Source organism: Rhincodon typus, chromosome 39 (genome assembly GCF_021869965.1).
Source record: "Rhincodon typus isolate 14 chromosome 39, sRhiTyp1.1, whole genome shotgun sequence".
Lineage (NCBI taxonomy): Eukaryota > Metazoa > Chordata > Chondrichthyes > Orectolobiformes > Rhincodontidae > Rhincodon > Rhincodon typus.
In genome coordinates, this window is record NC_063370.1 from 8,261,291 (window position 1) to 8,281,806 (window position 20,516).

General features: G+C 44.4%; 1 protein-coding gene across 1 annotated transcript in view; it reads left to right on the top strand.

Moving 5' to 3' along the window:
• Positions 1-20,516, top strand: part of npas1 (neuronal PAS domain protein 1) — a 214,654-nt gene that overhangs the window by 74,868 nt on the left and 119,270 nt on the right. Inside the window, exon 4 of the mRNA XM_048618221.1 lies at positions 18,552-18,617. Coding sequence (XP_048474178.1) covers positions 18,552-18,617 — 66 coding nt within the window. The remainder of the gene's footprint in view (positions 1-18,551; positions 18,618-20,516) is intronic.

Sequence of the window (20,516 nt, forward strand, 5' to 3'; positions counted from 1 at the left end):
GTTTAACACAGTGAGTTGTTAGGAGCTATAACTGGAGAAGGCAATGAGGAAGATTTAATAGTAACTTTCAAAAGAGGGTTAGCTTGAAGGGGATATCTTGTAGGACTGTGGGGGAAATGAGTAGAACAGTTGGACAGCTCATTCACATTTAACACTGAATGACCCATTTCGTTCACAGAATGTGGGCATTGTTGCCTAGCCCAGCATTCGTTGCTATCCCTAATTGCTCCTTGAGAAGGAGGTGGCAAGCCGCTTTCTTGATCCACTGCACTCTATGTGGTGTAGGTGGTTCTTGTAAGCGGAGAAGTCAAAATATGGATCCACCGACAAGCAGCAGCTTGCTGTGCACACTTTGGCTCCCACCTTTTCTATGTTACAATAGTGACTGTACTTCAGGAACAAAAAACAAAGTTGCTGGAAAAGCTCAGCAGGTCTGGCAGCATCTGTGAAGGAAAAAACAGAGTTAATGTTTCGGGTCCGGTGACCCTTCTTCAGAACTGAGGAACCGTTCTGAGGAAGGGTCACCAGACCCGAAACATTAACTCTGTTTTTTCCTTCACAGATGCTGCCAGACCTGCTGAGTTTTTCCAGCAACTTCGTTTTTTGCTCCTGATTTACTGCATCCGCAGTTCTTTCGGTTTTTATTTAGTGACTGTACTTCATTTGCTATGAAGTGCTTTAAGACATCTGGTCCTCATGACTGGTGCTATAAAAATGCAAGTTTCTCCCTTAAGTGCCCATCCAATTTTTAAATCATTCATCGTCTCTGTGCCGTCCTGCCAATTCCCATTTTGCTTTTTCAATTTCAAGAACCTCTTCAATTCTCTTACGGTCCATATCACTGCAGGAGTTTCTCAGTGTAGTGTCCTAGGCTCAACCACCTTCAGCTGCTTCATCAATCACCTTCCCTTCTTTATGAGATCAGAATTGAGGAGGTTCGCTGATGACTGCACAATGTGTAGCACCATTCACAACTGCTCAGATACTGAAGCGGTCCATGTGCAAATGCAGCTAGATCTGGACAATATCCAGGCTTGGGATGACAAGTGGTATGTCATGTTCACGCCATACAACTGCGAGAGCAGTGACCATCTCCCGCGAGACAGAATCTAACTGTATCCTCTTGACATCCACTGTCGACATCCTAGGGGTTACCATTGACCAGAAACTAAACTGGACTACCTGCAAATTCCCTTCTATCATTCAGCATCATGACTTAGATCTATATCATTGTTCTTTCACTGTCGCTGGGTCAAAATTCTGGAATTCCCTTCTTCACATTTTTCACATTCTTAAATTTCACCAGCTCCCATGTTCCCAGACCATTAGCCTGGAACTCTGGATTGTTAGTCCAATGGCTTTACCACTATCATCCCCCCCATATCATGTCACTCTGCTGTTAATAACCTCCTCAAATTTTGCAAGACAAGACAATCTATTTCTAGTGATGTTTCTGAGGGGACATTCATTAGCCAGAACTCCTTATCTGTTCAAGTTAGAGGATCCTGTTGATTGAAACGTATAAGATCTTCAGGTCTTGACTAGGTAAATGTAGAGAGGATGTTTCCTCTAGAATGTGGGGCCACAGTTTTAAAATCAGGGTTTTCCCATTTAAAATAGAAATTAGTTTTTTCTCCCCCTCTCTCAGAGGGTTTTGTGTCTTTGGAGCTCACTTCCTAAAGAGATGGTGAAAGCTGACCCTTGAATATTTTTAAGGCAACTGTTTGATGAAAGGTTATCAGAAGTAGGAAGGAATGTGGAGTTGAGATCACAGTCAGATTAGCCATAATTTTATTGAATGATGGAGCAGGCTTGAGGGGCTCAATGGCCAAGATCTGCTTTGTATAGATCGTTCAAGAGAGCAGACAGGACCCCACCTTACTATCCCATTTGCAAATGGCACTAACAACTGTGCAGCGCTCCCCTTTGCTGCACTGAACAGTCAATTTTGATGACTTGTTCAGTTCTCTAGAGTAGGACTTGAACCCCAGCATTCTAACACTGAGGCAGGAGTGCAACTGACTGAGCTGTAGCTAACGTGCGACTGCAAGGAATAGCAGTAGGAATAAGCCATTTGGCCCCTCAAGCCTGCTCCACCATTCAATACAGTCATGACTGATCTTGGGTCTTCAAATCTAGTTTACCGTTTGTTCCTTTTGATTCTTTGAAAGAACAAATATTTATCCATCCCTAATCTGACATAACAAAACCTATACAGTGCAGACCTATAGATACAGGGGCAGTTAAGGGGAGTGGTGGCCAATTTATAGTCAAATCTGGACTATTATGCTCAGTTCTGTACCAGGCCTGGTCGTTCTGACAGTCAGACATGAAATTCGTAATTCTAGCATTCCCAGCACTCAGCAGTCCTCGTTTGAATGTACAGACCCTTTTGCCCAGCTGGTCTGTACTGTTTCTTCTGCATACAAGCCTTTTCCAATTCATTTTATCCAGCACCTCCTTAAATTACAGCTTCCTGTCATGACATTTGGGATCCCAAGTGGGGTCGCAAGCTGAGATTCTTGGGGTTGCCATGTAGCTGTGCCCCAAGTTATAAAAGCTGGGCTCTGCTGTAATAGGTACTTACCCCTGACTCTGCACGTACACACACCTGCCGTACATTGCTCTCTCAGATTGATTAAGTGAGTGGGCAAGAGTCTGGCAGATGAGTACAATGTTGGTAAATGTGAGGTCATCCATTTTGGTAGGAATAACAGCAAACTGGACTGTTACTTAAATGGTAAAAAATTGCAGCATGTTGTTGGGCAGAGAGACCTGTGTGTCCTTGTCTGTGACTCACAAAAGTTGGTTTGCAGGTGCAGCAGGTAATTAAGGTGGCAAATGGAATATTGTCCTTCATTACTAGAAGGATAGATTTTAAAAATGGGCATGTTATGCTGCAGTTGCATAGGGTGCTGGTGAGGCGAACCCATGGAGTACTGTGTACAGTTTTGGTCTCCTTACTTGAGAAAGGATGGACTGACACTGGTGGGGGGGTGCAGAGGAGGTTTACTAGGTTGATTCCAGAATTGAGAGGGTTGGCTTATGAGGAGAGATTGAGTAGCCTGGGACTGCACTCATTGGAATTTTGAACAATGAGGGGGGAATCTTATAGAAACATAGAAAATTATGAAAAGAATAGATAAGATAGAAGAAGGGAGATTGTTCCCACTGATGGGTGAAACTAGAAACAGGGGGCATAGCCTCAAAATAAGGAGCAGCAGATTTAGAACTGAGTTGAGAAAGAACTTCTTTACCCAACGGATTGTGAATTTGTTGAATTCCCTGCCCAGTGAAGTATTTGAGGCTATCTCGTTAAATGTTTTTAAGACAAAGATAGATTTTTGAACACTAAAGGAATTAAGGCTTATGGTGAATGGGCAAGTAAGTGGAGCTGAGTCCATGAAAAGATCAGCCATGATCTTATTGAATAGCAGAGCAGGCTCGATGCGCCTACTCCCGCTCTTGTTTCTCATGTTCTTATTTCACTGAAGGCGTTTGAGAATTTCCAAATCTCGAAATGTGGTGAGGAAGTGATTGGAAAGCTCTGTTTTCAGTGCATCGATGTCATTCAATTAATAAACGTCAATTTGGAGCAAATTTCCCATCCTTGCCACTCGCTGATTTGATTTATTATTGTCACATGTACATAGGTACAGTGAAAAGTTTTGCTTTGCATGCAGTAGAGGCAAAACATACCATACAAAGTGCCTTAGGGTAATAGAACAGAGCGAGGAATACAGTGTTATGGCTGCAGATAAAGTGCGCAAAGAGCAAGATCAATATTAAATTTAAAATTTGAAAGGTCCATTCAGAAGTCTAATAACAGCGGTGAAGAAGCTGTTCTTGAATCTCTAGGCAGGAATTTCTCCTGAATTCCCAATTGGATTTATTGGTGAGCAGTGGGTTGGATATTTTAAGTTGGCTGGACGGCTGGTCTGTGATGCAGAATGAGGCCAACAGCATGGTTCAGTTCCCACACTGGCCAAGGTTACTGTGAAGGATGATTGTGATCTTACTTATATTTAGGGCCCTTAGTTCTACCACAAATCATAACACCTTCCCAATCAATAAATCTACTAAGCACTATAAAGTCCCATTTTATCCCCCCAACTTCTCCTACAGCATTCTGTTTTCCAGGCTAGAAAGCCCCCTCCTCTTCAGTTTCACTTGCTCGGTGCAACCTTTGCAGTTCTGATATCAGCTAGAGTGGAGAGAGAGAAAAAAAGTACTTTTTGAAAGAGCATGCTGCTTTTGCCTTGTAATCGCCAGGTTTAAACAGTGGGAAAAAATCTTCCTCATTATTATTAACTGGGAATTTTGCAGCAAAGATGTTTTCTGTTTGACCTAGTTAATGTCCTAAATCTACAAATAAGTTTCAACAAATCAAATGCCTGAAGCTGTACAGAAACCCATGTGGTGTTTGCAGCACAACTTAATGTTCCTCCTGCTGTTTGATCTCTTGTCTTCATGGAAACTGAAGGACAATACACAGTGAGAACTGGTGGTTCTGGTTGGTAATAGCGCAGTTTATGGTTGGAAGTACCCCGAATATCACAGTCAGACATCACCTCTGCAATGTCAACTTGCTAAAAGCGGAGCTTTATTAGCTCCATAAAGCAGGAAGGTGCCAGGTTTGATGCCAAGTCTGTGCTGATTTGGGCAAGAGAGAGCGTGGGGGGAGAATGCGAAGGAGAACATTTTTATGCAGAGTGTGGTAATGAACTAGAACTCACTGCCCATGATGGATTTGCGGGTGGAGGTACTGAATGATTTTGAGAAAAAAATTGAATGGGCACTTGAGGGAAATAAACGTGCAGGGCCAACAGGAATTTGAGGGAGTGGGGGAATGAGATTGGATTGATCGACAGAGACCTGGCACAGATGCGATGGGCTGGATGGCCTCCTTCTGAATCATAATTACTCTATGGACTCTCCTGCAAGTCAATTTGGAGGCATAAAATGCCACAGGTGCCTGTTCCAGTGCTGCCTGGTTCTAATTCTATGACTAATTGGGCATTATGCCCACTCCTATGCCACTTGTGGCTCTTAAATGGCCAATTACCTCTGCCAGGTGGCAAACCCAGTAAGTGAGGCTTTCCTGGGCAAGTGGCAGGAAGTAGTGGTGTGTGCATGTCTCTTTTACATTGAACTGCATCCCCCAACTCTGCCCATGCTTTGATAATCCCTGCATCTCACCCCTGCCCCTCCAAACTCTCCTTGTCCAACTTGCCCTCTATCACTCAATCTCTCCCTCCCCCCACTCACCTTTCCACATAGTTACACTGGGGGGGGATCTCAGTTGTGGATTGGCTGCTGTCCCAGCAATGGCTACCACTCACAGTAGAGCTGCTGGAACCAGGATGCCGCCAACTGTTTGATTGGCTGTTAGCTCACGGAGGTTAGTCGTCCTTCCTAAATGGAGGTTAAGGTCTCAGCGTGAGGTGAAAAACACACCATGGACATTAACTTGCTGTCGGACTGGGTGGGAGCAGGTTAAATGCCCTCTTATATTTCTGCCCCATGCCAACTGATTGCTCCTATAACATTCTGTCATCTGAACTATGATTTAGCTGATCTAAACCAGAATGTGAACATATTATCAGTGTACAGCTGGATGAACACAGCGGGCCAAGCAGCATCAAAGGAGCAGGAAAGCTGACGTTTCGGGTCTAGACCCTTCTTCAGAAATGGGGGAGGGGAGGGGGATTCTGAAATAAATAGGGAGAGAGGGGGAGGCGGATAGAAGATGGATAAAGGAGAAGGTAGGTGGAGAGGAGACAGACAGGTCAAAGTGGTGGGGTTGGAGCCAGTAAAGGCGAGTGTAGATGGGGAGTTAGGGAGGGGATAGGTCAGTCCAGGGAGGACAGACAGGTCAGGGAGGTGGGATGAGGCTAGTAGGTAGGAGATGGGTGTGGGGCTTGAGGTGGGAGGAGTGGATAGGTGGGAGGAAGGACAGGTTAGGGAGGCAGGGACGAGCTGGGCTGGTTTTGGGATGCGGTCGGGGGAGGGGAGATGTTGAAGCTTGTGAAGTCCACATTGATACCATTGGGCTGCAGGGTTCCCAAGCTAAATATGAGATGCTGTTCCTGCAACCTTTGGGTGGCATCGCAGGAGGCCCAGGATGGACATGTTGTTCAAGGAGTGAGAGGGGGAGTTGAAATGGTTCGTGACTTGGAGGTGCAGTCGTTTGTTGCGAACCGAGGGTAGGTCATAGAATCCCTACAGTGTGGAAACAGGCCCTTCGGCCCAACAAGTCCACACTGAACCTCAGAGCATCCCACCCGTCCCCTTGTAACCCACCTAATCTACACATCCCTGAACACTACGGGCAGTTTAGCATGGCCAATCCCTGGACCATGGGAGGAAACCGGAGCACCTAGAGGAACCCCACGCGGACACGAGGAGAATGTGCAAACTCCACACAGACAGTCACCTGAGGCTAGAATCGAACCCGGGTCCCTGGCGCTGTGAGGCAGCAGTGCTAACCATTGAGCCACTGTGTCGCCCCTTTCCACAAAGCGATCCCCAAGCCTCCGCTTGGTTTCCCCGATGTAGAGGAGGCCACATTGGGAACAGTATACCACATTAGCAGATGTGCAGGTGAACATCTGTTTGATGTGGAAGGTCTTCTTGGGGCCTGGGATGGGGGTGAGGGGGAAGGTGTAGGGGCAGGTGTAGCACTTCCTGCGGTTGCAGGGAAAAGGGCTGGGGGTGGTGGGGCTGGTGGGGAGTGTGGAGTGGACAAGGGAGTCACGGAAAGAGTGGTCCCTCCGGAAAGCAGATAAGGGTGGGGAGGGAAAAATGTCTTTGGTACTGGGGTCAGATTGCAGATGGCGGAAGTGCCAGAGGATGATACGTTGGCTCCGGAGGTTGGTGGGATGGTACGTGAGGATGAGGGGGATTCTGTTTTGGTTGTTATTGCAGGGAGGGGGTGTGAGGGATGAGTTGCGGGAAATGCGAGAGACATGGTCGAGGGCGTTTTTGACCACTGTGGAGGGGAAGTTGCAGTTCTTGAAAAACTAGGTCATCTGGGATGTCTGGTTGTGGAATGCCTCATCTCGGGACCAGATGCGGCGGAGGCGAAGGAATTGGGAATAGGGGATGGCATTTTTGCAGGAAGGTGGGTGAGAGGAGGTGTATTCTAGGCAGCTGTGGGAGTCAGTAGGCTTGAAATGGATATCGGTTGGGGCACCTTCTCTGGCACCTTCCACCCCAACCTTAAGTTCACCTGGACCATCTCCGATACCTCGCTCTCCTTTCTGGACCTCCCTGTTTCCATCTCTGGCAACCATCTTGAAACCGATATCCATTTCAAGCCTACTGACTTGCAGGAACAGCATCTCATATTTAGCTTGGGAACCCTGCAGCCCAGTGGTATCAATGTGGACTTCACAAGCTTCAAAATCTCCCCTCCCCCGACCGCATCCCAAAACCAGCCCAGCTCGTCCCTGCCTCCCTAACCTATCCTTCCTCCCACCTCAAGCCCCACCTCCATCTCCTACCTACTAGCCTCATCCCGCCTCCTTGACCTGTCTGTCCTCCCTGGACTGACCTATCCCCTCCCTAACTCCCCATCTACACTCACCTTTACTGGCTCCAACCCCGTCTCCTCTCCACCTATCTTCTCCTTTATCCACCTTCTATCCGCCTCCCCCTCTCTCCCTATTTATTTCAGAATCCCCTTCCCCTCCCCCATTTCTGAAGAAGGGTCTAGACCCGAAACGTCGGCTTTCCTGCTCCTCTGATGCTGCTTGGCCTGCTGTGTTCATCCAGCTCTACACCTTGTTATCTCAGATTCTCCAGCATCGGCAGCTCCTACTGTCTCTGTAACAATATTATCTGTGTGTCTATGTGTGTATACATGTGTATGTCTATACATATGCCTTGGGTGTGTAAATGAATAGATCTGTATATTCACATGGGTGCGTGTGTCTATAAGAATTCTGCATATGCAAATGTATCTGTGTATTTTTATATGAATTTGTCTGTATATGAACATGCGTAAATTTATGAATAGTTATGACTTATGTCCCTGTATGTGAATGTGTGTGTGTGTGTGTGTCTGATAATGACTATATCTCTAAATGAATGTGTCTGTGTTTATTGAATATGTACATCCGCATGTGAATGTGCGTATCTGGCTGTCTTTGTGTGTGTCAATGAACTAGTTCATGTGAGTCTGCATATGACTGTCAATGTCTGTCTGTATATGTGCCTCAGTATATGTGCATGCCTGTGACTGTTTCTGTGTGTGTGTATATGTGTATATATATGTCTCCATGTGTCTGTATCTGTATTTATGTGTGTGTATCTGCGTGTGTGTATCTGCTTTGTATCTTTGAATATGTCTGTGTGCTGTGTTTATATGTGTGCCTGTGTGCATGTCTGTATCTGTGTGTATATCTATATGCATGTCTGTGTATGTGTCCGTATATATGTGTGTGTTTGTCTGTCTATCTGTGTGGATGCATATATATCTATGTATGTGTATGACTCTGTATGTGTATGTCTGTATTTGTTTTTGTGTCTGTGTAATTATGTGTGTACATCTGTATCTGTGGGTGTATGTCGCTGTATCTGTGTGTATGTGATTCCGTATGTGTGTATATATATCTGTTTGTCTGTGTCTCTTTGCATTTGTGTGTGTGTACATAAAGGTGTGCATGTGATTTCACCTTCCAATCCCCTTTAATATTGTAATTTCTCTTCCTCTGTGTAAACATTACCCTGGTAAGGCCTGTCCAGTTATTGCTCCCTCCACCCCCAAAATTTTTGCTTTTCTAGACCTAAGTTATCCTCTGATGGAGTTTCTCAGGCACTGCTGCCTCACTCGAGTGGCCATTCTTGGTGTGTGCAATAGAGGTTCCTGGCATTGTCCCTCAAAAATATTACTTCTCTCTTGCCCCCACTTGACATTCCACACCTGTCCAACAGGGGTCAGTGGAGAGCTGCGATGCTCTGGAGCACTGACCTCTTAAATGAGACATTAAACCGGGGCCCTATTTGTCCTTTGAACAGACGTAACAGATTTTGTGCTGTTTATTTCAGAGATGATCAGGGGAGATCTTCTCAGTGATCTAGGCCTCCCAATCCTTCCCCACCTAAGTCAGATTATCTTAACATTGATGTTTGTGAGAGCTTGCTATACTTGAATTGGCTGCCAGTTTTCTCTCCAACAATGTTCAAGAAACTCATAGAAACATAGAAAATAGGAGCAGGAGTAGGACATTCAGCCCTTTGAGGCTGCTGTACCATTCACCATGATCATGGCTGATCATCGAACTCAGTCCACTGTTCCTGCGCTTTGCCCAGTGACATTGAAAGAACAATGATATATTTCCAAGAGAGGATGTTGAGTGGCTTGGAGGGGAACTTGTAGGTGGTGGTGTTCCCATGTATTGCAATGGTGGAGGTCATCAGCTTAAAATATGTCTGTCTGATTTTTCGAGGCTATATTTTCAGTCTCACCAGTTCAGTTTTAGCTCATGCAGTCACATAGTAACATTACTTTCTGTTATTTGTTTTGACATGTAGAGCAATGGCCTCACACATCAACATTCTCAGTGACTATCAATGTTCTGTTAAACTTAAAACCACAACATAATAAGGAATGCATTAATTCCATAGACACCACAGTATTTAAATAGGCTTAAGTTGGCAACAAATGTTTCTTTATCAAAACAACCGACATACACTTCTACGCAAACAAAACCATCACCCGTAATACACCTTTTGCAGACAAGTGAGGCAATAGCTAATACGCTTCTATCTTACATGCTCAAAATTGGAAAATTTTAATCAGGCGACTACTGTTTTATTAACTGCATCTCGGAACTCCGTCTCAGATATAATTTTAACAATTGACAATATTCATTACAGTGGAATCCACTGCATTTTTTTCAAAAGTGGCATAGCAGCTGCTGAATTTCTGCAACCCTAGATTGGGGAGTCTACATTTATTTGCAGGAAATTAATTACTGCAGTGATTTCAACTTTTCTTGGGTACTGGTTAGTTAGTATAGGGGTGGACCTAGTCAGTGACACCCACCTGTAAATAATAAACATCCCCATGTTGTGAGTTCCCCTTATAGAGGCATTAAGACAACTTTCTCTTTACTAAATAAAAGAAAGATCGATGATGACAATTTTCCTTTCTAATTTGCAGAAAGATTGTACAAAGATGAGAAAAGAAAAATTTGGTTGCGACAAAAAATAAAAGCTGTAAGTTTGAAATAAGAAATTCTAACTTCTGACAAAACACAACAGCATCTGAAAAGGAAATATCCCATTTTGTCAGACTCTAATTTGAGGCCTACTCTGGCTGAGCTATGCTACGGATAAATAAATAAATACATTTTGTTTCATCTCTGTTTTCACTCACAGATGGAAGAGATCCGCCCATTCAATTAAAGGCTCCATTGCTACGCTTGTTGTGTTTGAGGTGGAATAAATATTGTTGTCAGTCATTCTGGTCTGGATTAGATCAATATTTGGGATGATTGAAGCCTGCCTCCCTTCCAGCTCTTGGAACCTGTGACTAAGCATCTGTGAGAAGGGGGTTAAAAGGCCGGTCTAGAGGATCCTTCAGAGCTGAGCACGAGCTTGAATTGTGGCCGATAAACTTTCAGGTCATCTGGTCTGGGGCTCTGTAGGGACAACATTTCTCCTGTAAAAGGGATAGGGTACTTGGCAATGCTGCTCAGTGAGATTTGGATCGGTTTGCAGAATTTCAAGTGAAGGAAGCAGGGCAATAATTTAGCATGATGTTCGCCGAGTCCCCATGATCTGCTGGACTTTATAGAGTGAACATCTCCAAAAGGAACAATGCTGAGCAGACCATTGAGCAAAGACAGGCTTAACAGGTTCTAGGAGACATAATTAACTTGAATTTTGAAACTGTCAGACAACCAGCCACCTGAACCCCCTTGTGAAGCATTGCCTTTGGGTAATTCTCTGTTTGTTTGGCTTATTTTCCTGAACTGGTTGATGCATATCAATCATTATCACCATCAGCTGTCCCTCGATTCAAGGATGACTTCAACAGACAGTCATATGTTTCTGCCATCAGTCTCCATGTGAGTAAATAGACCGATTCTTGCCTCACAGAAGTTTGGCCACATGGCCACATTCCATGAGAAAGAGGGGCCACAGGACAGGTTTTGCTCTCTTTTCCTTTCCTTCGCAGCCATCTATCTGACTCACTGTGAAGACTTTGGAACTCAGGGACAATGCAGCAAGGTTATTGCCATTTCGGTAGCAAGGACCTCCCTGTCATTAATGTATGCAGGGACTTAGGAACAGGAGGAGGCCATTCAGCTGCTCAAGCCTGTTCCAAAATCTGTTCAATCGTGGTTGATCTCTCTCAAATTCATTGATCCTCACCCCCCCACCCAAACACACACACACACACACACACACACACACACACACACACACAGTACTTAACAAAAGTTGATCAGTCCCACTTTGACAACTTCCATCAAAACCTCACCCCCTTCTCTTGGGAGATGGAAAATTCCTGATTTCTGCTGTTTGCACAAAGAAATTAATCCAGACTTCCTCCCTTGAATGGTCTATTTTACTCCAGGGAAGGGTATAACTGGAGCTAATCTTTCTAAGTTTTGATAAGCATTTATACATTAGAAGCAAACATCTCCTGACTCAACAATCACCAATCTGTCTAATTCTATAGCAGCACAAGTGAATTTGCAGTTATGACCGATACACTCAATATGCATTAAATACAGATCAGCTCCAATTTAAAGGTTTTTCCTCTTGTTTTCTGAACTCCTCCATCAGAGGAAATAGTTTCTCTCTGTTATGGTGTATATAGATTTTGGCATTGTATCTAAGGGAGTCAAAGGTTATGCTAGGGGTGGGGTGGTTTTGGCACAAAAGAGGAGCTAAGGATACAATCAGCCATGATCTTATTGAATGGCAGAGCAGGCTCAAGGGGCCGAATGGCCTACTCCTATTTCTAAGATATATAAATGCAGATTGTTCTTCAAGGAGATTCGAGATGGGTGATATTCCTACCAGCTATGCCCACAGCAGTGCAAAAAACTTTAAAAGTATCTGATAACACTGTAGCAACCTTATTGGAAGGATGGTGCAATTACAGCATGTGACATTTACTTTGATAGTATCCTCTTAAAAGTATTTTTCAGTCAAATTGTTCGGACATGTTAAGGCACAACTCTGGGTCAGGTGGCATTTGAATACAGACCTTCTGGCCAAGAAGTACAGATACTACCGCTGTGCCACAAGCCCCTTAAACCTGTCCCCTAGAAGTGTTGCACTTTATTTTGGAAATATATCCATTAAAGTTTGCTTTTTTAAAAAATTTTGTCTATGGGATGTGGGCATTACTGGCAGTGCAAGCATTTATTGCCCACCCTAATTGCCCCTTGACCTGAGTGGCTTGTTAGAGACATTTTGAGAAGATAATTAAGTCAAGGAGTCACACATAGGCCAGACCAGGTAAGGACAACAGATTTCCTTCCCTGAAGAGTATTGATGAAGCAAATTGGTTTTTACAACAATCAGCAGTGGTTGCCATTATCTCCATAAAAAATATGAACAAGAGTAGGCCATTCGGCCCCTCGAGCCTTCTCTGTACTATTCAATAGGATTTGGCTAATTCAGCATTCCTCATGTTCACTTTCTTGCCCTTTCCCTGTAACCCTTGATTCTCCGATTGATAAAGAATTTATCTATCTCAGCCTGTGCACACAAGGACTGTGCCTCACAGCTCTCTGTGGTAAGGAGTTCCAAAGATTCTCAACCCACTGAGAGAAGAAACTCCTCCTCGTCTCAGTCTTAAATTGGCGTCCTTTAATTCTGAGACTATATCCTCTGATCCTAGACTCTCCCATGCGGGGTGACATCCTCCCTGCATTTACTCTGTGAGCCATTTCAGAATCCTGTATTTGTCAATGAGATCACCTCTCATTCTTCTAAACTAAGCCAGCTTTTTATTATGGAGAAGTAAATTCTAATTTCATCATTTGCCATGGATGGGATTTGAAGCCACATCCCAGAACAATAACCTGGGCTTTGGGGATTACTAGCTCAGTGATATTAACCCCTGTCTACCCCATTTTAGTCTTATTCCCTGTATGCAGACTAATATTTGTGTTCAAAAGTTGAAATATTTGGAAGATTCTACAACAACAATAACTTGCATTTGTGTTGTATCTTTAATGTAACAAAACATTCCAAGACTCTTCCCAGGAGTATCACCAGACAATATTTGCCACCTAACCACAACCAGGAATCATTTGGAATGGTGACCAAGAGCTCTGTCACAGAGAATAAGCTTGAGGGTTCATCGAAGGAGGAGGTGGAATTACAGGAGGGCATTGCAGAACTTAGAAGGCACAGCTGCCAGTGGTGGAGCGATGGAAATTGGGTGATGCTCAAGGGGCCAGATAGGAGGAACACAGATATTTATGAGGGCTGCATGAGGTGACAGTGTTGGAGAGGGGCAAGGCCATGTCAGGATTTTGTCCAACTCAATGTGAACAAATCAGTGACAGGATCGAAGCAAAACTCTTGTGGCACAATGGTAGTGTCCTTACCCCTGGACTGGGAGGCCTGGGTTCAAGTGAATATATAATAGCATCTCTGAACAGGTTGATTAGAAAAGTAAGTTAAATTTTAAAAAATTGAAACAAAGCTTCTTGGACCCAAGAAGGTCGGCTTGATGCTCTGTTTATCCAGTAAAAGGATGTGATGAAACCAGGCTTTTTTTTATTATATATTCGCACCACACTTTCCACTGAGACCTGCCAGTCAATCAATCACTAGAGCGTGACCGGGATACACGATGTTTGTTTGTTTAGTTAGTTGCTGAGAATATTTAAGCAGCACCACCTCATCGGGCTGTCGGAGCACGTTCTATGCAGAAGCTGAGGGCCAGGTTTCAGAGCTGCAGCTTGCCTCATGGACAGACCAAGCAGCAGTCTGTGACATTAAGCATTCCGATTGTTTCTGCCACATTTCAAAATGTCTCCTTTGATGATGCTGCTGTTTGCCTGCTGTGGTGATGTGTTTGTGAGGGGGTGGGGACTGAGACTTTTTAGCTTAAAACACCTCATCACAGCAGTTAACTATTCAACTGTGTGGGCCATCACTGGAACGCCTGAGCCAGTGTAACTGGACAGAATCCCAGGAAATATTACAGCATGTAGAGGGAGGACATTCAGCCTGTCATGCCTGCTCTGGCTCATCAAAACGAGCACCATTACCTGGTGCCAGTCTCCTGCCTTTTCCCTCGTATCCTTGTGCATTACTTTTGCAGTCCTCAAAGTTTTCAGGTTGAAGGAGCCCAAATCTTTCATGGCTAAGTCAGCCCAGTTGGCTAAATGGCTGGTTTCTGTTGCAGTAGGATAGCACCACTACAGGTTCAGTTCCTGCACAGATGAGGTTACCATGCAGGTCCCACTTTGCTCCTTGCCTGAGATGTGGTTACCCTTAGGTTAAGTCATGACTGGTCATCTCTGTCCCTGATAAGAGTATGGGACTATGACAAAGTTGTGTTTATTTATTTGATTTCGAATCTCCATTATATGGAAACATATCTGTGTTTCGCCTACCAAATCGTTTCATAATGTTAGAGACTTCTATCAGGTTGTCACTGTGCAGCCTTCAGTTTTCTAGTGAAAAGGTGAAAATCCAATCCAGCCTTTCCTGTTAAATGTAATCTCTAGCAAAATGGTTCTCGCCCAAAGAGATTGTGATGTTGAAGGGAGCTCTGTTGTGGTGCCCCAGAGAGAAGCAGGTAATCAATTGGCAAAATAACAAAATAAACATGCTAAAAGGTTAAGGGAAGAGAAACAAGGGGAATAAGAGCAGACTGAATAATTACTGGGCGTTCTAGTGTGAGTTCTTCAGATCTTCATATAAGGTCAGGCACTTTGAGGTTACTTTTAAACGACATTTAATAATAGACTGTACATGATGGTAGGGCTAAGGTGCATCATGCTCTGATCTTCTAGCAGTACCAGCACATGACCACTGAGATCACCTGAGAGGTTTATCTACCTATTCATTAAACCCTACCTCTACACTGTTGAGGTGGGGACCTGGCTAGCACAGGGTACAATGGACTGAACGCTTGTGTCTACAGCAACTTTTCAGAAGCCATTGCCTTTAAATATTTTAAAAAGTGATTTCTTCATCTATAAGTGGATTTTTTTCAGTATTACGGCCACATTTGCTTGGAGCCACTGTTAGCTCCATGGCACTATTGCCAAAAAAAGGACCATCATACCATTTGCCTTCTTCATCACCTGCTGCACCTGCATGCTTACTTCCAGTGACTGTTGTATAAGGACACCCTAGTCTCTTTGCACCTCCCCCTTTCCCAGTCTCTGCCATTCAGATAGTAATCTGCATTCCTGTTTTTGCTACCAAAGTGAATGCCTTCACATTTATCCACATTATACTTCATCTGCTATGCATTTGCCCACTCACTCAACTTCTCTAAACCACACGGAAGCATCTCTGCATCATCCTCCTCCCAGCTCACCCTCCCACCTAACTCTGCACAACTTTTGATCAAAAAAAGAAGAAAGCGCGAACAGGGGACTGAGTTGGATGATCAGCCGTGATCTTATTGAATGGTGAAGCTGGCTTGAGGGGCCAAATAGCCTACCCTTGCTCCTATCCTATATGTTTTTTATATGTCATGTAATGAATTTTGACATTTTAGGCTGGATATTTCTATGGAGGGGTAAGAAACAGGAGCCAGGACTGCTTTTGGATCTCAAACCTATCGTGGGATGGATGGCACAACAGGCACTGATGGGGGTCTTCACAGAGACAACTACTTAATCGACCTTGAGACAGTCTCCCTATCAAAATAAGGGTGGAAAGTGGGCTCTCAAAACCAGAGGGCCAATTAGAGGTCATATGCAAGGGGAGGCAATGGCCTAGTGGTATTACCGCTGGATTGTTAATCCAGAGACCCAGATAACATTCTGGGGACCCGGGTTCAAATCACAGATGGTGGAATTTGAATTCAATAAAAATATCTGGAGTTAAGAATCTAATGATGACCAAGAATTCATTGCCGATTGTTGTAAAAACCCATCTGGTTCACTAATGCCATTTAGGGAAGGAAACTACCATCCTTACCTGATCTGGCCTACATGTGACTCCAGACCCACAGCAATGTGGTTGACTCTGAACTGCCCTCTGGACAATTAGGGATGGGCAATAAATGTTGCCTAGCTAGTGATGCCCTCATCCTGTTAATAAATAAAAATGAATGAGCAACAGAGGGTGTGGTGGAGTGTGGGAATGACCATGAAGGTGCCCTCTCACCAACATTTTGAAGACTTTGAATCAAACAACCCGACTACTGCTCTGGGACAGTGTGAGTGGGATGGGGGGAGTGGAGTGGGGCGGAACACCTATGCTCGTTTCGCAACAAACAACTACATCTCCAGGTCGTGAACCATTTCAACTCCCCCTCCCACTCCTTGGATGACATGTCCATCCTGGGCCTCCTGCATTGCCACAATGATGCCACCCGAAAGCTGCAGGAACAGCATCTCATATTTCGCTTGGGAACCCTGCAGCCCAAGGGTATCAATGTGGACTTCACAAGCTTCAAAATCTCCCCTCCCCTGACCGCCTCCCAAAACCAGCCCAGCTCGTCCCCGCCTCCCTAACCTGTCCTTCCTCCCCTCCTCCCACCTCAAGCCCCACCCCCATCTCCTACCCACTAACCTCATTCGCCTCCTTGACCTGTCCATCCTCCCTGGACTGACCTATCCCCTCCCTAACTCCCCACCTACATTCACCTTTACTGGGTCCAACCCCGCCTCTTTGACCTGTTTGTCTCCACTCCACCTATATTCTCCTTTATCCATCTTCTATCCGCCTCCCCCTCTCTCCCTATTTATTTCAGAATCCTCTTCCCCTCCCCCATTTCTGAAGAAGGGTCTCGACCTGAAACGTCAGCTTTCCTGCACCTGTGATGCTGCTTGGCCTGCTGTGTTCATCCAGCTCTACGCCTTGTTATCTCAGATTCTCCAGCATCTGCAGTTCCTACTATCTCTATATCAATTATTCATGATGTAGGTTTATATTTTCCAGATTTTCATACAAAACTGTCCTTTGACTTGTTGGTTGTCATTCTTCCATGACTGTCGTTTTTAAAATAAATCAGGGGATGTGGGCGGCACTGGCTAGAGAGGCATTTATTACCCATTCCTAATTGCCCAGAGGGCAGCTAAGAGTCAACTATATTGCTGTGGGTCTGGAATCACATATAGACCAAACCAGGTAAAGATTTCCTTCCCTAAAGGACATTAGTGAATCAGATGGACTTTCCAATGGTCAACAGTGGTCGGTGGTCATCATTAGACTCTTAATTCGAGATTTCTTTTAAAAATTGCATTCAAATTCCACTCTTTGCATGGTGGAGATTGAACTCAGATTCCCCGATCATTACATGGAGTCTCTGAGTTAATAGTCTTGTGGTAATACCAGCAGGCCATCATTTTCCTCTATTACCCTAGAGTTCACAGCTAGCCCATTGAACTCTGAGCTATGGCAGGTAGCAGGTCCTGCCAGAGCCATCAGACTATTTCTTTGAGCCCTTATAAAAATGTCAGAGAGGGGGGATGGGGAAGGTTGTTTGATTGGCATCCTGTTGACAAGAGTTGGTCACCTTCCATTTGGTCAGATCACTGTGCTATTGCGTATGTCAGGTGACAAGTGGGAGTATAGAAGCTAGGTGTTTGGAGGTCAGAGACCATGGGATGATCCCTCTCGGAATGTATTCTGCCAGAAATAGCACCCCCTACCATTGCATCAATCCACCAACCCTTGTTAGAAAACCTTTTTGTAAAGACAGTACATTCCATAATGTTTTTTTTATTTTATGGGCTGTGGGCATTGCTGGCCAAATTTGTTCCCCACCCCTAATCACTTTTGAACTGAGTGGCTTATCAGACCATTTCAAAGGGCAGTTCGGGGTCAAACACAGTGCTGTGGGTCTGGAGTCACATGCAGGCCAGACCAAGTGGATGGCAGAGTTCCGCTCCCAAGGTATCATTGAACCAGAGAGGTTTTTATAACAATTGATTATCATTTTCATTGTCATGATCACTGAAACCAACTTTCAATTCCTGATGTATTAAACAAAATTTTTATTCCATTAACTGCTGTGGTGGGATTTGAACCTATGTCCCCAGGGTATAAAACTAGCTGTCTGGTCCAGTGGCATCACCTGTATGCCACCCTGTTTAGAGTCAGTGTAGATGGTTAGGTCAAGCTTCAAGGGGAGCATTCGATCTTCCAGTCCAGGGGTAAAAGTTCAACTGACTGAGCCATAATTTGGGATAGACTATGGGAAAATGAGTGGCAATAATAACCCAACATGCCCTTACATCTGCGCAGGATCCTCATCATTACTGGCATTCTCCTGGTTGTGATTAAGTAGGATTTACAGCAAACTGTAAAAATGTGGTTTCAGTCTTCTATCTCTGCATTGATGCTGTTTCATCTTATTTTCAGCAATAGGATCCCAGCAGAGGAGAAGCTCCACTTCCTTGGCCATTGAGTTATTTGAACAGCACTTAGGAGGACACATCCTACAGGTATGACAGTATTTTCCTCAAGTCCCGCTCCTTTCACCATTCTTTCATAGGCTGTATCCCTTGCTCTGTCTTATCAGAGCCAGCCACCTCATTGTGGATCTGGAGTCACACGTAGGCCAGACTGTGTAAGAACAGCAGATTTCCTTCCTTAAAGGACATTAGTGAACCAGACGGACTTTTACAGTAATCAGTGGCATGTTTGTGACCAATGTCACTGAGATTAACTTTTAATACTGGATTTTTATAATTAGTTGAATTTATTAATTAGTCAGCCCTATTACTGTGGAGTCACAGGGGAACAAAGTGACCCTTACAACTGGGAAGAATGAGCAGTCTGAAGCTGTATTTTCAAGCACATTTCTGACAGGGTCTTGTAGGGTAGACGTGGAGAGGTTGTTTTCAGTAGTTAAGAATCCACAACTAGAGGCCATGGATGTAAAATAGTCACTAATAAATCCAGTAAGGAATTCAGCTGACACAGACTTTACCCAATGGGGAGAATGTGGATCTCATTACCACAAGAAGCTGTTGAGGTGAATGGCACAGAAAGGGAAGTTAGTAATATCAGGACAGAGAAGAGTGCAGAGAGAAATATTGATAGATTCCAGTTCAGAGCAGGCTCATGTCCAGCTCTTGTGCCGTAGACTCTTGTGCCGTAGACTCTTATGTCATAGAGTCACACAGCACAGAAGAAGACCTTTCCATCCAACCAGTCCAAGCTGATCATAATCCCAAACTAAACTCGTCCCACCTGCCTGCACCTGGCCATATCCCTCCAAACCTTTCCTACTCATGTACTTATCCAAGTGTCTTTTAAACATTGTAACTGTACCTGCATCCACCATTTCCTCTGGTGGTTCGTTTCACACACGAATCACTCTCTGTGTAAAAAGTTGTCCTTTATGTCCTTTCTAAATCTTTCTCCTCCCACCTTAACAGTTTGCCAAGTTTTGAACTACCCCACCCTAGGAAAAAGACTCTTATCAATCACCTTATCTATGCCCCTCATGATTTTATAAACATCAAGAACCCAGGGTAAGGGAACCGAAAACTAGGTGGCATAGGTTTAAGGTGAGGGGGAAAGATTTAAAAGGGACCTAAGGGGAAAGTTTTTCACGTAGAGGATGGTCCATGTATGGAATGAGCTGCCAGAGGAAGTGGTGGAGGTCAATACAATTACACTTAAAAGGCATTTGAATGGGAACATGAGTAGGAAGGGTTTAGAAGGATGTGAGCCAAATGCTGGCAAATGGGACTAGATTAATTTAAGCTATCTGTTTGGCATGGACGAGTTGGACTGAAGGGTCTATTTCCATGCTATACATCTCTATGACTCTATAAGGCCACCCCTCAATCTCCCATGCTCTGGTGGAAAATGTCTGAGCCTTTCCAGTCTATTTTTATATTTCAAACCCTCCATTCTTGGCAACATCCTGGAAAATCTTTTCTGAGCCCTCTGCAGTTGTAATGTCCTGAGGAGAGGTCTGGAGAATTCCCGTTGCTTTTGCAATGAAATAAGGAAAGTTCCATAATATCCAATAACTGGCTTAACTTTTGTTATTGTTCATTCAGATCTTCCAAACTGTAGTGACACTGACTCCCATCACAATACAACATTGACTTACTGACTGGGGGAGAACTAAAAGTCTGTGAGGACTGCAAGATTTAGTCATTGAAATGATGGCCATTCTGCCCATTTCTTCCTTGCTCTGTAAGCAAGGAGCTTTCACCAACCTCTTACATGACAACTAGGGTCAGGGTCAAGAGTCAGGCTCCTGCTCCTCAGATGGGATGTATATCAAGGTGTCATAGCAGAGGCTGGTAATCACATTGAATAGAGTGGCAGAAATCTCCAACAGGCCATTTGCACAACCCACCAGGAGGGATTCAGGAGAAGCA